General features: G+C 41.0%; 1 protein-coding gene across 3 annotated transcripts in view; it reads left to right on the top strand.

Annotated features, from left to right (window-relative positions):
• IQCH (IQ motif containing H) overlaps positions 1–16,227 on the top strand; it is a 123,331-nt gene that overhangs the window by 94,024 nt on the left and 13,080 nt on the right. For 2 of the 3 annotated variants that reach the window (XM_023558367.2, XM_064267372.1), the window contains exon 9: positions 2,960–3,082. The exons of the other annotated variant lie outside the window; for it this stretch is intronic. In XM_023558367.2, coding sequence (XP_023414135.2) covers positions 2,960–3,082 — 123 coding nt within the window. The remainder of the gene's footprint in view (positions 1–2,959; positions 3,083–16,227) is intronic. 3 annotated transcript variants of the gene reach the window in all.

The raw sequence follows: 16,227 nt of genomic DNA, 5'->3' as shown, positions 1-16,227 counted from the left end.
TGTTTAACAAGTACCAGGTGCTGTGCTAAGAACTTATTTAATCATCGGAAGTCGGAGAATTTAAATGACATATGCAAAATTATATGAACAGTAAGTGGCCTAGTCAGGTTTTGAACCTCAGTTCTTTCTGACGCCAAAGTCACATCCAATCTTTCTGCCACCGAATTCTGCTCATGTCCCTAGCCTCCCCAGGTCGAAAGGAGGAGCAGCTCTCCAGGCATGGAGGTCTGGACCAGGATGGTGTCGGAAATGGAAAAGAGGCAGCTGGGGGACCAATACCAAATACCAGTTCATTGTGAATCTCAACCCCCAGGTCTGTGAGGAGGGAGAATTGCAGTCTGCCTCCACAGAAAGGAAGAAATCTCAGGACAGCCTGCCTTTATTTGCTGCCCAGGAATCATGCCCTACAGGACAGTGAGCCCTTCCACTTGCCTTGGAGCCAAGGAAGGTTGTATTGAGCTGGATCCTGCTACAAGATGCCTGCCTACCTCCCTCACTGACTGGGGCTTGATCTTGGTTTTGCTAGTTTATATACTATGGCAGCATAAGACAAGTTTAGAAGACAAAAATAACCTTGGAATTATCTTGTGAATTCGTGGTAATTACCACGCGATTACATGCTCAGTAACCGCAATGGGATTCCAGAGTATTTACAGTTTAATTCCATATACAAAAGCTCAGGCTTCTGGGCTTTCTTCGTGAAGGTGGGAGCTTGGTGAGGCCTGGCATGGCAGGGCGAGCAGGCCTGGTGGCCACCACCTCCAGGCTAACTAAACAGCTGGACCAGAACTTCTCATGTTACCCCACCCTGGTGTCACAGTGGTTGAGTGTTTGGCTGCTAACAGAAACGTCAGCAGTTCAAACCCACCAACCGCTCCACGAGAGAAAGATGTGGCAGTCAGTGTCTGTAAGGATCACAGCCTTGGAAACCCTATGGGACAATTCTACCCTGTCTATAGGGTCACTATGAGTCAGAATTGACTCGACACACAACGATAACAGCACCCCAACAATAATTCTTAAGTCCACCAGAACTACCACGTCTTCCAAAAGATGTCCTCCAGAGGGCAAGGCCTGGAGTGATTGCTCTGAGTTATCATTCTCTAAGGATGGCTGTGACTGTCATCTGTGTTTGTTAGTCACCTGCTTCCACCCAAAGCACTCACTGACCAGAAGTCCCTAGATTTATAGCCTTTTGAGTACCTCTTAGTTCAGAGGGAAGTGCCATCTACTTTTCTATTATTTATTCATTCATTCTTTCATTCAAGAAACAACAAGTGCTGTTGTGTGCTAGCATCATGCACAACCCTGGGGATTCAAAAACCAAACAGTGCCCACCCTCGGAGAGCTCCCAGGCGTGTAAGGGAGACAGCCAGGGGAACAACTCCTTATAGGTCACCGTGATAACAAAGTACAGTTTTGAGGTGTATGATGGTCAAGTCGATTTTCTTTTGTGAAAAAAAAAAATCTCAATGGTTACAAATGGGACAATGTTAATGGAGGTGTACAAGACAAGATGAATTAGCCTGTGAAGCTTACCATTTTTTATAGATATGGACTCTGGTAAATGTATGAAGAGCCACCTTAATCGGTGATGCTGATGATGTGACCCACAGATATAGTACTGATGTAAGAAGGCACACTGTGTGGGGCTCCTCTTGTTACAAGAGGTAAACATGAAATCTGAGTGTGCAAGTGTGTGAGAGAGAGAGAGAGAAACAGAGAGGTGCAGGAGAGGAGGGGTGTTCATTCTTTGCTGGGCACTCAGTCAGCCCCAATTCCCCGTGTTATATCAGAGATAGACATAGAACCCAAGGTCTGACTGTAGATGAGTGTCAGGTCGTTCTGATCCCTTCCAGCCAGCTTTGGACCTCCTTTTCCTTCTATTCCAAGTCAGTATACCAGGCGCTTGTCTATCCAGCACCTGAGGGTCCCCACGGTTCATAACCTGGGCCAATCACCTTCATTTTCTTTGCCCCAACCTTGGCCATGACCCTGTGTGCAGTTCTACAAATTTCCAGTTATCCAAGGACAAACACAGTTGATTGTCAAAAGAAAATATCATATCTCACAAAGGACACACTATACATACCTTGTCTCTACTGCCAGGATCCAATACTTTATTTTGTGCATATTGTATTTATGTTACATGTTTTGAGGAAATAGATAATCACAATACCTTGGGCTTTACTGTAACCAGTGTCCTTGGGAAAGCTCTCACTGATAGATGCGCAATCCAGGTAAAGAATAGCAGCTTTTCAAACAAAGCAGTTAGAGTCTAAATTCTAACATTTGCCCTCTCTAGGAGTTGGAGCATAACTCCTCATCCCTTATGTGATAGGGAAAATAAGTAACTTTAGTGGACAAACCTGGCAAGCACTACCTTAGTCAGGAGATCAAGGTTAACATCATCAGTGATAAATCATGTTGATAGCGTGTATCCTTGTTATGAAGTGTTGAGAATGGCACGTCACCTCTGTGGTCCTCCTTCCAAAAATCCATAATCTCCATTTAACCACGAGAAAAACATCAGACACACTTAGGGACATTCTACAGAATACATGACCAGTACCCCTCAACACTGTCAAGGTCACCAAAAACAAGGAACTCCTGAGAAACTAGCACAGCCAGGAGGAACCTGAAGAGGCATGGTGACTAAATGAGATCTGGTATCCTAGATGGGATGGTGGAACAGAAAAGGAAGCTAGGGGAAAACGAATGAAATCTGAATGAAGCATGGACTTTAGTTAACAGCAGTGTACCAGCTTGTTTCTTAGTTGCGACAAATGTACCATGACAATGTACGACCTTAACAATAGGAAAAACTGGGTGCAGGGTTTACAGGAAGGCTCTGTATTACCTTTGCGACTTTTCTGTAAATCTACAAGTATTCTAAAATGAAAAGTGTATTTAAATATATACATTTCTTTATTCTAACATTCACCATGATCTTTTCTAGTCATCAGCAACCAGTCGCTATGCAGTAATGACCACCCAGCTGAAGCACAACAACCTTTCCCTCGTTTTCCACTATGTTCTTCTCCAGATATGTAAGGCCCATGGCATTGGCTATGACATTGAGGTATGACGGATTACAGCTGGCCAGGGCTGGACCAAATACAGGGCTGTGGGCAACCTAGAGAGCTCGTAATTTGGTGCCTCTTCAAACAGATATTCTTTAAGTATTAGTTCAACATGTATTTAGAGGGAGGCTGAGTGCTGCGTGGGGAAGGGCAGAAAGGCTACTGGTGGGGGCACTCAGTCCTGGGAAGTTCAGCTCAGTCCCCGAACTTGCACAACCCGCCACCCTTAGTAAGACTAAGCCGACAGACTTAGCGGGCTTTTTGGGGACCACCTTTTGACTCTGAAGGATGCCCTGAGCTTCCCGATTTCTTCCCAAAGCTGCTTATCAATGAATATCTTCCTAACTATACATATTAGCTCCTTTCCATGAGGAGTTCTGGTGAAAACCATTTTCCTCAGTTTTGGCCTATTTCCAGTGATATTTGGTGGCTCCCGCCAGTGGCCTCATCCCTTAATCCATCTTTGTAACTGGATGGGAGCATGTGGAATATAATGTAATGTCTCCTACCTAAACTACCAAAAAAAAAAAAAAACACAGTTGTCACTGAGTCGATTCTGACTCATGGCGACCCCATGTGCATCAGAGTAGAACTGCACTCCACAGGGTTTTCAATGACTCCACTTTGTGCCTGAAGACTTAGGTTACTCTGGAGAAATAGTGTTAAGTTTTTTCACATTGGTTCAGATTTTCAAATCTCTGACGCTCAGGGCTGTTCTCAAACCTTGAGCGACCCTGTATTCTTTTACATGTGGAAGATTCATTCATTTCACATCAAATATATTAAAATATATTCACCTCCCACATTAAATATAATTTATATATTAAAAAAAAACAACTAAACTAGACCCATTGTCGTTGAGTTGATTCTGACTCCTAGTGACCCTACAGGACAGAGTAGAAATGCCCCATAGGGTTTCCAAGGAGCAGCTAGTGGATTCAAACTGCTAACCTTTTGGTTAGCAGCCGAGTTCTTAGCCACTGCCCCACCAGGGCTCCAATTTATATATAATGGCACAATAATTGAGTAGGAACGAGATTGAGAGGAACCCTGGTGGCGCAGTAGTTAAGCACTTGACTGTTAACCAAAAGATTGATGGTTCAAACCCCAGCAGCTCTGCAGGAGAAAGATGTGGCAGTCTGCTTCTATAAAGATTACAGCCTTGGGAACCCTATGGGGCAGTTCTACTCTGTCCAATAGACTCGTTATGAGTCGGAATCGACTTGACAACAATGGGGTAACTAGATTGGATGTCTAGATTAGTAGATATTCAAATCTACATTATTTTATATTTTTCATATTTGAGAACCAATACAATTTTCCAGGGGTCAAATTTTTTATAGGCCCTTGAGGAGCATATGGACCTTAGGCATGGGACCAAGAGTCACTAGAATGGCTTGTCTGGCATTTGGCAAGTCCCACTGAGCTGCCTGGACACAGGTGCATAAGGTCCTGTGGTTACATTGATTCGTGCTGTGTGCAAGCAGGTACAGTGGAGTGTATACTCCCTTGCAAATTATATTAAAATTGATAAAATACAGAACGGATGAAAAATCCAGACTGAACCAATTTACCTGGAATTCATCATTGCATCTGCTGTACATAATCCCTTTGGAATTAAATAGTTTTTAGCCCCAAACTGATTCTTCCATGTACCAGAAGATGGCTAAATCTAACTCTGCCTTTATCCAAATCTATTTCTTCCATTTTTTCCTAAAATATCAAAGTAGAACAAGCCCTGTAACTAGCCATATTTGGCAGGGAAGGTCTCCTGCCCCAGAGAAAATGTGTATCACTTTCTATCGCCTGAAATTATTATTAGAGATTTATTTCTTTGGCTAAAGGCTTTGTACTTGATTGAGAAAAATAAAGCACAGAATTTCATAAGTTATTTACACTTTTTGGGTCTGAGTTGATCAGGTCTGTTTCTAAGAATGGATTTTAGTATGGGAAACAGACTGCTAAGGCCCAGGGATCTTAACCAGTTGGATGGTGCAGAGGAAGGGGTTCCACTAAAGGTCGGGGGCGCACTGAGGAGGACTGGAGAAAGGGGCCGGTAGAAGGACACTGAAGTCATAACTAGCAGAGTTTCAGACTCTGCTTCTAGGGCGCCAATGCTAAACATATTATAAAAGAAGAAAGACAAAATGGGAGCGAAAGAGAAGTACAGACTGGGGTTAATGGAGTGATGGAACAACATGAAGAAGAAAAAGATAACAAGACAAGAGAGGATAAAATCTGGAGGCTACAAAAATTTATTTTTTAAAAAGAAGGGGATAAACAGAAAGAAAAGAGCAAGTAATAAGCAAAAGTATGAGAGAAAGGGAGACAAAAACAGCATCATAAAAGTCTGGAGTAGGAAGAAGAGGTCACGTGACTGCTCAGTAAATCTGGAAATTCTCTAGCAATATCCTTGCTCTGTTTTTCCTAAGGAACCCTGGTGACACAGTGGTTAAGCCCTTGACTGCTAACCAAAAGGCTGACAGTTCAAACCCACCAATTGCTCCATGGGAAAAAGATGTGGCAGTCTGCTTCTGTAAAGATTTACAGTCTTGGGAACCCTATGGGACAGTTCACCTCTGTCCTAGAGGGCCACTCTGAGTCGGAATTGACTTGAGGGCAATGGGTTTGGGTTTTGGTCTTTTTCCTGAAGTAGGTTCTCATCTTTCCAGAGCCTAGGGTCCATCCCGGACAGGACTCTCCACCGCTTTCTTAACTGCCTTCTATGGGGACGTGGGTGACAAACCAATGTTTACAGAGCTCCTTATATGTGCCAGCCACTGAGCTGAGCACATTCACTTCGTTATCTCATTTAATCTTCATAACTGTCCTATAAGAAGGTGTTATTTCTACCACATTTCTACCAGGATTTTAGGCTCGAAGAGTTTAAGCACTTTCCCCAGGTCACACAGCCACATACTTTCTAGAACTTGAGATTTGACCCAGAATTGTCCATTAAGACAAGCAAGATTCTTCCTCTTACACCAAAGTCTCCTCTATGTGTGTTTCTCCCAATAAAGACTATTTCCCACTCACTGCATATATGTCTAAAATGTTGTTACCAAATCAAGAATTCTGGGATCCTTTCGAAATGAAATATTCCTTCTAGGTACTTCTTATATACTTGAGCAGGGAAAGCTCAAACTTCTCTTCATAGTTCCTATGAGTATCTCCGTCATACACACACACACACACACACACACACACACACACACGAATGGCATGTTAAACAATGAACTTTCCTTTTACTGCCCCTTTGGGTCATGCTGAGCCTAACAAGGAGATCACCTACCCGAATTCCAGTGTAACCTCTGCTACCTGCTCCCACTCTTGGTTGAATTTAATGTGGGCACTCTTACCCCCCCCAAAAAAAAAGTAGCATTAACAACATATCAGTGTCAACACCACCGAAAGAAGAGTCCTCAGAGTCCTTATTCTCGACATTATGTTTTTCTTCCCATTATTACCACAGAATTTCAAATGATGTTTCGTGTCCATAGTCTTAGGGAAAAAGGAGAAATGAGATCCCCCATGAGTTTATTTTTCCTTGCCGAATATTTGAAGGAAGCATTGCTGAGTTTGTAAGCAACTTGGTGGATCTGATTGCTGGTATTTCTGTAATGCTACAGAATACCCCCACTGATTTCCTAATGAAATGAAGTTGTAATGAAAGCCATATGGAGAAAGGCGTCACATTTACTGCCTGTGACCGTGTGGAGCAGGGCTGGTCTCACACATACATAGTCAGTATGCCATAGTCCTAAATATCTCCACAACTGCCAAGAATCATTTCCTCCAGTCAGGGTATTGCCATGTGGCAGTCATTTGGGTCGTTCACAGATATTCTGATTCTCCTCCTTCCATGTACTTAAAAGAATTACATTTCCTCCACCTTCCCCCTGAAGTTGGGCATGCCGTGTAACTTGTTTGGGTCAGTGAAATACGAACAGAAGTAATATATGTCCTTTCTACACAGAAACACTTAAGAGCCACTGCATGAGTTGCCATATACATTTCCTTTCCTGCCTTAGCAATCAGGGAAGCACACTGAGGTGGGACCTCCTTCAGCCTGGGTCCTTGAATGTACCAACAGTGAGCTGAGGCCAAATTTCATTGGAAATGGAGCATGAGGAGGAACTACACTCTGGTTGTTATAAGCAACTAGGAATTTTTTTAAAAAATTAATGCAACATAACCTAGCCCACCTAAGTGATTCAGAAATTAGCATCAGGAGAAAGGTGCTGCCAAACCAGAAGCGTAACATTTTGGTATTGGCTTAGTGTTCAGCCACTGGGTGGCAAGGAAACAGTTAATGGAGATTAGAGGGCTGACAATCCATTTTATGCAGTAATGAAATGTTGTAAAAATGCCACCTGTGATAGCTTGGAAGGCAAATAATGTCCTAATATACCTGTAGCTCTAAAATAAATAGTTGGAGAATATAATGTTAATATGCATATTGGTCATTGTTAGCTGCATTTGGCAAGGTCTTATAAGAAAATTATCAGCTTCTAAATGATTTAGCCAATTTACAAACAGAAATGAAAGGGAATATAGTGATTCCAGATATTTAGGACCTTGCCGAGTTGGAAATGGTGAACTGATTTTAAACCTCAAAAAGTCTGAAACTTCAACATTCAGATACCATCTCACCACAACAAAGCTGGCATTAATCAAAAAAAACACAAAATAATAAATGTTGGAGAGGTTGTAGAGAGACTGTAACACTTATACACTGCTGGTGGGAATGTAAAATGGTACAACCACTTTGGAAATCGATTTGGCGCTTCCTTAAAAAGCTAGAAATAGAACTACCATACCAAAACCAAAAAACCAAACCCAGTGCCGTCGAGTCGATTCCGACTCATAGCGACCCTATAGGACAGAGTAGAACTGCCCCATAGAGTTCCCAAGGAGCACCTGGGGGATTTGAACTGCCGACCCTTTGGTTAGCAGCCATAGCACTTAACCACTACGCCACCAGGGTTTTTTTTTTTTCCTTTGGTTTTAGAACTACCATATGATCCAGCAATCCCACTCCTTGAAATATATCCTAGAGAAATAAGAGCCTTTATGTGAACAGATGTATGCACGCCCATGTTCATTGCAGCATTGTTTACAATAGCAAAAAGATGGAAGCAACCAACATACCCATCAACAGATGAATGGATAAATAAATTATGGTATATTCACATAATGGAATACTACACAATGATGAAGAACAATGATGAATCTGTGAAACACGTCATGACATGGAAGAATCTGGAAGGCATTATGCTGAGTGAAATTAGTCAGTTGCAAAAGAACAAATATTATATGAGACCACTACTACAAGAGCTTGAGAAAAAGTTTAAACACAGAAGAAAATATTCTTTGATGGTTACGAGGGTGGAGAGGGATATTCACTAATTAGATAGTAAACTAGAACTATTGTAGGTGAAGGGAAAGATAACACACAATACAGGAGAGGTCAACACGACTGGACTAAACCAAAAGCAAAGAAGTTTCCTCAATACAACGGAATGCTTCGAAGGCCAGAGTAGCAGGGACAGGGGTTTGGGGACCATGGTTTCAGGGGACATCTAGGTCAGTTGGCATAACAAAATGCATTGAGAAAACGTTCTGCATCTTACTTTGGTGAGAAGCATCTGGGGTCTTAAACGCTAGCAAGCAACCATGTAAGATGCATCAATTGGTCTCAACCCACCTGGAACAAAGGAGAATGAAGAACACCAAAGACATATGGTAAAGATGAGCCCAAGAGACAGAAAGGGCCACATAAACCAGAGACTACATCAGCCTGAGACCAGAAGAACTAGATGGTGCTACCACTGATCACTGCCCTGACAGGGAACAACAGAGAATCCCTGATGGAGCAAGAGAACAGTGGGATGCAGACCTCAAATTCTCATAAAAAAAAAAAAAAACCGGGCTTAGTGGTCTGACTGAGACTAGAGGGACCCTGGAGGTCATGGTCCCCAGACCCTTTGTTAGCTCAAGATTGGAACCGTTCCTGAAGCCAACTCTTCAGACAGGGATTGGACTGGACTATAAGATAGATAGTGATACTGGTGAGGCGTGAGCTTCTTGGCTCAAGTAGACACATGAAGCTATGTGGGCAACTCCTGTCTGGAGGTGAGACGAGAAGGAAGAGGGGGACAGGAGCTGGTTGAATGGACATGGGCTATACAGGGTGAAGAAGAGGAATGTGCTGTCTCATTACGGGGAGAGCAGCTAGTACATAGCAAGGTGTGTATAACTTTTTGTAGGAGAAACTGACTTGATTTGTAAACTTTCACTTAAAGCACAATAAATAAATTTAAAAGAAAAAGTTTGAAACTTTAAAAAAGATTTTTTTTTAGAAAAGATTTGCACAACAAAGGCTAATTAAAACTCAGCCTGCAAACCCAAAACCAAACCCAGTGCCATAGAGTTGATTCTGACTCATAGCGACCCTATAGGACAGAGTAGAACTGCCCCATAAGGTTTCCAAAGAGCAGCTGGTGAATTTGAACTGCCAACCTGTTGGTTAGCAGCCAAATTCTTAACCACTGTGCCACCAGGGCTCCCTCAGCCTTATAGTCAGGGTCAGATTTAAAAGTATGGCTATAAAATACCTTTAAAATGGTATCTCAGGTATCTCAGAGTAAAGATCCAACAAAGATTGTGGTTTCAGTAACCTTTTCATTTGGAAAGAATAGCTTAGGGAAAACAGACAAATATTACAACCATCTGACTCAAGCCTGAGAGGCTCAAGGTTCTCGAAATTAAGTAAAAAAAAAAAAAAAGAGAGGCATAGAAGCAAGATAACAAAGAAATACAAAAAACCGAAGAAGTATACCTAGAAAAGAACTGTGGACATAGCTATTAGAATCTGTAACTGAATGAAATTAAATAGATTAGAAGTAAACTAAAATTTCGAGAAAGCCAACTCACAACAGAAATATCAGTCTGAATGAAGAGACTGTCATATCAGAAAAACAGAAATTAATGAGTATTAGCAAGGGACGTGGAAAAATTGGAACCCTCATACATTTCTGGCAGAAATGTAAAATGGTGCAGCTACTATGGAAAACAGTTCAGCAGTTCCCCCAAAAGTTAACAGAATTACCGTGTTCTTGTTACATGCCATGAAGCCGCACCAACTCAGGGCGACCCCATACACAACAAAATGAAAAAATGCCGTGTCCTGCACCATTTCCATGATGGGTTGGGGATTGGACCTTTGTGATTTTGGCTGATTTTTGGAAGTAGACTGCTTTCCTTCATAGTCTGCCTTAGTCTGGAAGCTCTGCTGGAGCCTGTTCAACATCATAGCAACATGCAAGCCTCTACTGATAGACAGGTGGTGGTTGTGAATGAGGTGTGTTGGCTGTGAATTGAACCCTGGTCTGCCTCATGGAAGGTGAGAATTTTACCACTGAACCATTAATGCCCCCCATTAGAATTACCATATGGCTCTACAATTCCACTTCTGGGTATATGCCCAAGATCCTTGAAAGCAGGGACTCAAACAGATGCATGTACACCAATGTTTATTCAGCATTGTCCACAGTAGCAAAAAGTTAAAAATGACTCATGTTTCCATCAGTAGATGAATGGAAAAATAAAATGTGATTCATACATACAATGTGCTATTATTCAACCATAAAATGAAATTAAATTCTTGTACATGTTACAGCATGAATGAACCTTGAAAACATTATGCTGAGTGAAAAAAATCAAACACAAAAGAATAAATACTGTATGGCTCCACTTATATAAAATATTTAAAACAGGCAAATGTAAGACCCTGGTAAAAACCTCAGACTTTCAGTGGAGATTTCAAAAGGACCAAGCTCTAGGAGTAAGGACCCTTCCCTAGGAGAAATGATCAAACCAAAGGAGTAAGATAAAACTTAAATAGACCAGTTCCAAAATCTAAAATTAGCATTTGATGGATAAAGATCAGCTGCCAGCACTCCATCTGCCTGCCAAAAGAAAACCTAACCCTCTCCGAAGGAAGATAACAGCACCTAAAGCCTCTACAGTTTTTCATCTTCAATAACCAGCGTCCAATCAAAATTACAAGGCATTCTAAAAGACAAGGTCAAGTAATGGAAAACAAAGAAAAAACTTGAAAAATACCCAAAGGTAATTCAAGTATTGGAGTTATCAGACAGGGACTTTAAAATAGTTATGTTTAACATGTTCAAGAAAATAGAGGAAAAGATGAATAATTTTACCAGAGACCTAGAATTTATTTAGCAAAAAGGACGAAATGGAGATTTTAGAACTAAAATTGTCATAAACAAAATTAAAAATTCAATATATTAATTTAATAGAAGATAAGCAGAACAATTAGTGAGCTAGAAGAAAGAGCAGTAGAAAATATTCAGACTTACACACAGAGGTAGAAACTAATGGACTTATAGAAAAGGGCTTAAGGATATATTGGACATTGAGAAAAAAAGTCTAACACTCTTGCAGCTTGTGTACCAGAAGGAGAGGAGAGAGGAATTTTTTAAAAAGTACTGGCTGACAAATAACAGATTGGCCCGTAAAATAAATAATATCACCCGTGACTACTGTGCTTCTCAAAATAATCATCTAGATGAAACCAAATGGTTAACATTTACCCTAGACCAAAAATGAGAAGGCTAGGGAGGACAGAGAAGCTAAATTAATGGAAACAGAATAACCAAGATGGAAATAATGAGAATGCTGATATATTGTGAAGAATGTAACCAATGTCACTGAACAATAAAAAAAAATTTTAAAAAACCCATGCTGTCGAGTCGATTCTGACTCATAGTGACCCTACAGGGCAGAGTAGAACTGCCTCATACAGTTTCCAAGGAGCACCTGGTAGATTTGAACTGCCAACCTTTTGATTAGCAGCTGTAGCTCTTAACCACTATGCCACCAGGATTTCCAACAATATGTGTAAAAGTTGTTAAATGAGAACCTAATTTCCTGTGTAAAGTTTCACCAAAAACACAATAAAATATTAAAAAAAAAAAAAAAAATGCTGGCTGAGAATTTTCCCAGACTAATGAAAGACATCAAACTACATATTCAAGAAGCTCTCCAAACTCCAAACCAAAAACCAAACCCATTGCTGTCGAGTTGGTTCCGACTCATAACAATTCCAGGCAAGATAAATACAAAGAAAATCATGCCTGGCCACATGATAGTTGTTGTTGTGTGCTGTCAAGTCAATTCCAATTAAGAGCAACCCTATAGGACAGAGTAGAACTGCCTCATAGGGTTTCCTAGGCTGTAATCTTTATGAAAGCAGATCACCAGGTCTTTTCTCCTCCAGAGCCACTGGTGGGTTTGAACCACCAACCTTTCAGGTAGCAGCCAAACACTTAACCATTGTGGCACCAGGGCTCATTACATCATAGTTAAACTGCTAAAAATTAAAGACAAAGAGAAAACTTCAAAGTAGCTAAAAGAAAAGACACATTACTTGTGAAGGAATAACAATAATATTGACAACTGACTTTTTAACAGAACATATGAAAGCCAGAAGATAATAGACCAACGCTTTAAAGTACTGAAGGAAAAAGATGATGTCGAACAAGAATTCTATTCCTAGAGGCAGAGGAAAAGCCAATACCTATGCTACAGCTCCCTGAAAATTAAATATCTATGAACTTGGTCTCTGTATATGGGGATCAGATACCAGATGATTGCTAATGCTCTCCCTCAGTATAAAGCTACGTTAGCCAAAGGGAGATATAAAATTGTGAACTAAGAGCCACTTACTGGAAGTGATTTGTTATATTTATGTTAACAATTAAGAGTCCTAGAATAACAGTATCCAATAGAAATATAATGCAAGACACAAATATGAACTATGTATATAATTTAAAATTTTCTGAGAACTACATATTTAAAAAGTAAAAGAAATAAATTAATTTTGGTGATGTATTTTTATTTAACCCAATATGCCCAAAATATTCCCCCACATGTCTGTCAGATTGTTGTACTGTGGGGGCTTGTGTGTTGCTGTGATGCTGGAAGCTATGCCACCGGTATTCAGATACCAGCAGGGTCACCCATTGAGGACAGCTTTCAGCTAAGCTTCCAGACTAAGACAGACTAGGAAAAAGGACTGGGTAGTCTACTTCTGAAAAGCATTAGCCAGTGAAAACCTTATGAATAGCAGCAGAACATTGTCTGATATAGTGCTGGAAGATGAGCCCCTCAGGTTGGAAGGCACTCAAAAGATGACTGGGGAAGAGCTGCCCCCTCAAAGTAGAGTCGACCTTAGTGACGTGGGTGGAATAAAGCTTTCGGGACCTTCATTTGCTGATGTGGTGTGACTCAAAATGAGAAGAAACAGCTGCAAACATCCATTAATAATCAGAACCTGGAATGTACAAAGTATGAATCTAGGAAAATTGGAAATCATCAAAAATGAAATGGAACGCATAAACATCGATATCCTAGGCATTAGTGAGCCGAAATGGACTGGTATTGGCCATTTTGAACCGGATAATCATATAGTCTACTATGCTAGGAATGACAGTTCGAAGAGGAGTGGTGTTGCACTCATCATCAAAAAGAATGTATCAAGAACTATCCTGAAGTACAACACTGTCAGTGATAGGATAATATCCATACACCTACAGGGAAGACCAGTTAATACGACTATTATTCAAATTTACACACCAACCACTAGGGCCAAAGATGAAGAAATAGAAAATTTTTATCAGCTGCTACAGTCTGAAATTGATCAGACATGCAATCAAGATGCATTGATAATTACTGGTGATTGGAATGCGAAAGTTGGAAACAAAGAAGGATCAGTAGTTGGAAAATATGGCCTTGGTGATAGAAACAATGCCAGAGATCAAATGATAGACTTTTGCAAGACCAACGACTTCTTCATTGCAAATACCTTCTTTCACCAACATAAATGGCAACTATACACATGGACCTCTCCAGATGGAACACACATAAATCAAACTGACTACATCTGTGGAAAGAGACGATGGAAAAGCTCAATATCATCAGTCAGAACAAGGCCAGGGGCCGACTGTGGAACAGACCATCAATTGCTCATATGCAAGTTCAAGCTGAAACTGAAGAAAATCAGAGCAAGTCCACGAAAGCCAAAATATGACCTTGAATATATCCCACCTGAATTCAGAGACCATCTCAAGAATAGATTTGATGCATCGAACACTAGTGACCGAAGACCAGACGAGTTGTGGAATGACATCAAGAACATCATACGTGAAGAAAGCAAGAGGTCACTGAAAAGACAGGAAAGAAAGAAAAGAGCAAGGTGGATGTCAGAGGAGACTCTGAAACTTGCTCTTGAGCATCGAGCAGCTAAAGCAAAAGGAAGAATTGATGAAGTAAAAGAACTGAACAGAAGATTTCAAAGGGCCTCTCGAGAAGACAAAATAAAGTATTATAATGAGCTGGAGATGGAAAACTAAAAGGGAAGAACACGTTCGGCATTTCTCAAGCTGAAAGAACTGAAGAAAAAATTCAAGCCTCGAGTTGCAATAGTGAAGGATTCTATGGGGAAAATATTAAATGATGCAGGAATCATCAAAAGAAGATGGAAGGAATACACAGAGTCATTATACCAAAAAGAATTAGTCGATGTTCAACCATTTCAGGAGGTGGCATATGATCAGGAACCGATGGTACTGAAGGAAGAAGTCCAAGCTGCTCTGAAGGCGTTGGCAAAAAAAAAAAAACAAGGCTCCAGGAATTGGTGGAATATCAATTGAGATGTTTCAACAAACAGATGCAGTGCTGGAGGTACTCACTCGTCTATGCCAAGAAATTTGGAAGACAGCTTCCTGGCCCACTGACTGGAAGAGATCCATATTTATGCCTATTCCCAAGAAAGGTGATCCAACTGAATGTGGAAATTATAGAACAATATCATTAATATCACACGGAAGCAAAATTCTGCTGAAGATCATTCAAAAACGGCTGCAGCAGTATATCGACAGGGAACTGCCAGAAATTCAGGCCGATTTCAGAAGAGGACATGGAAGCAGGGATATCATTGCTGATGTCAGATGGATCCTGGCTGAAAGCAGAGAATACCAGAAGGATGTTTACCTGTGTTTTATTGATTATGCAAAGGCATTTGACTGTGTGGGTCATAACAAACTATGGATAACACTGTGAAGAATGGGAATTCCAGAACACTTAACTGTGCTCATGAGGAACCTTTACATAGATCACGAGGCGGCTGTTCGGACAGAACAAGGGGATACTGATTGGTTTAAAGTTGGGTATTCTTTCACCATACCTATTTAATCTGTATGCTGAACAAATAATACGAGAAGCTGGACTGTATGAAGAAGAACGGGGCATCAAGATTGGAGGAAGACTCATTAACAACTTGCGTTATGCAGATGACACAACCTTGCTTGCTAAAAGTGAAGAGGACTTGAAGCACTTACTAATGAAGATCCAAGACCACAGCCTTCAGTATGGATTGCACCTCAACATAAAGAAAACAAAAATCCTCACAACTGGGCCAATGAGCAACATCATGATAAACAGAGAAAAGATTGAAGTTGTCAAGGATTTCATTTTACTTGGATCCACAATCAACAGCCATGGAGGCAGCAGTCAAGAAATCAAAAGACGCATTGCATTGGGCAAATCTGCTGCAAAGGACCTCTTCAAAGTGTTGAAGAGCAAAGATGTCACCCTGAAGACTAAGGTGCACCTGACCCAAGCCATGGTATTTTCAATCACATCATATGCATGTGAAAGCTGGACAATGAATAAGGAAGACCAAAGAAGAGTTGACGCCTTTGAATTGTGTTGGTGAAGAATATTGAATATACCATGGACTGCCAAAAGAATGAACAAACCTGTCTTAGAAGAAGTACAACCAGAATACTCCTTAGAGGCAAGGATGGCGAGACTGTGTCTTACATACTTTGGACATGTTGTCAGGAGGGATCAGTCCCTGGAGAAGGACGTCATGCTTGGCAGAGTACAGGGTTAGCAGAAAAGAGGAAGACCCTCAACAAGGTGGACTGACACAGTGGCTGCAACAGTGAGCTCAAGCATAACAATGAATGTAAGGATGGCTCAGGACCGGGAAGTGTTTAGTCTGTTGTGTATAGGGTCTCTATGAGTTGGAAATGACTCAACGGCACCTAACAAC

This window comes from Loxodonta africana, chromosome 13, assembly GCF_030014295.1.
Source record: "Loxodonta africana isolate mLoxAfr1 chromosome 13, mLoxAfr1.hap2, whole genome shotgun sequence".
NCBI lineage: Eukaryota > Metazoa > Chordata > Mammalia > Proboscidea > Elephantidae > Loxodonta > Loxodonta africana.
Note: the sequence above shows the minus strand (reverse complement) of the source record. Positions and strands in the feature narration are given on the sequence as shown.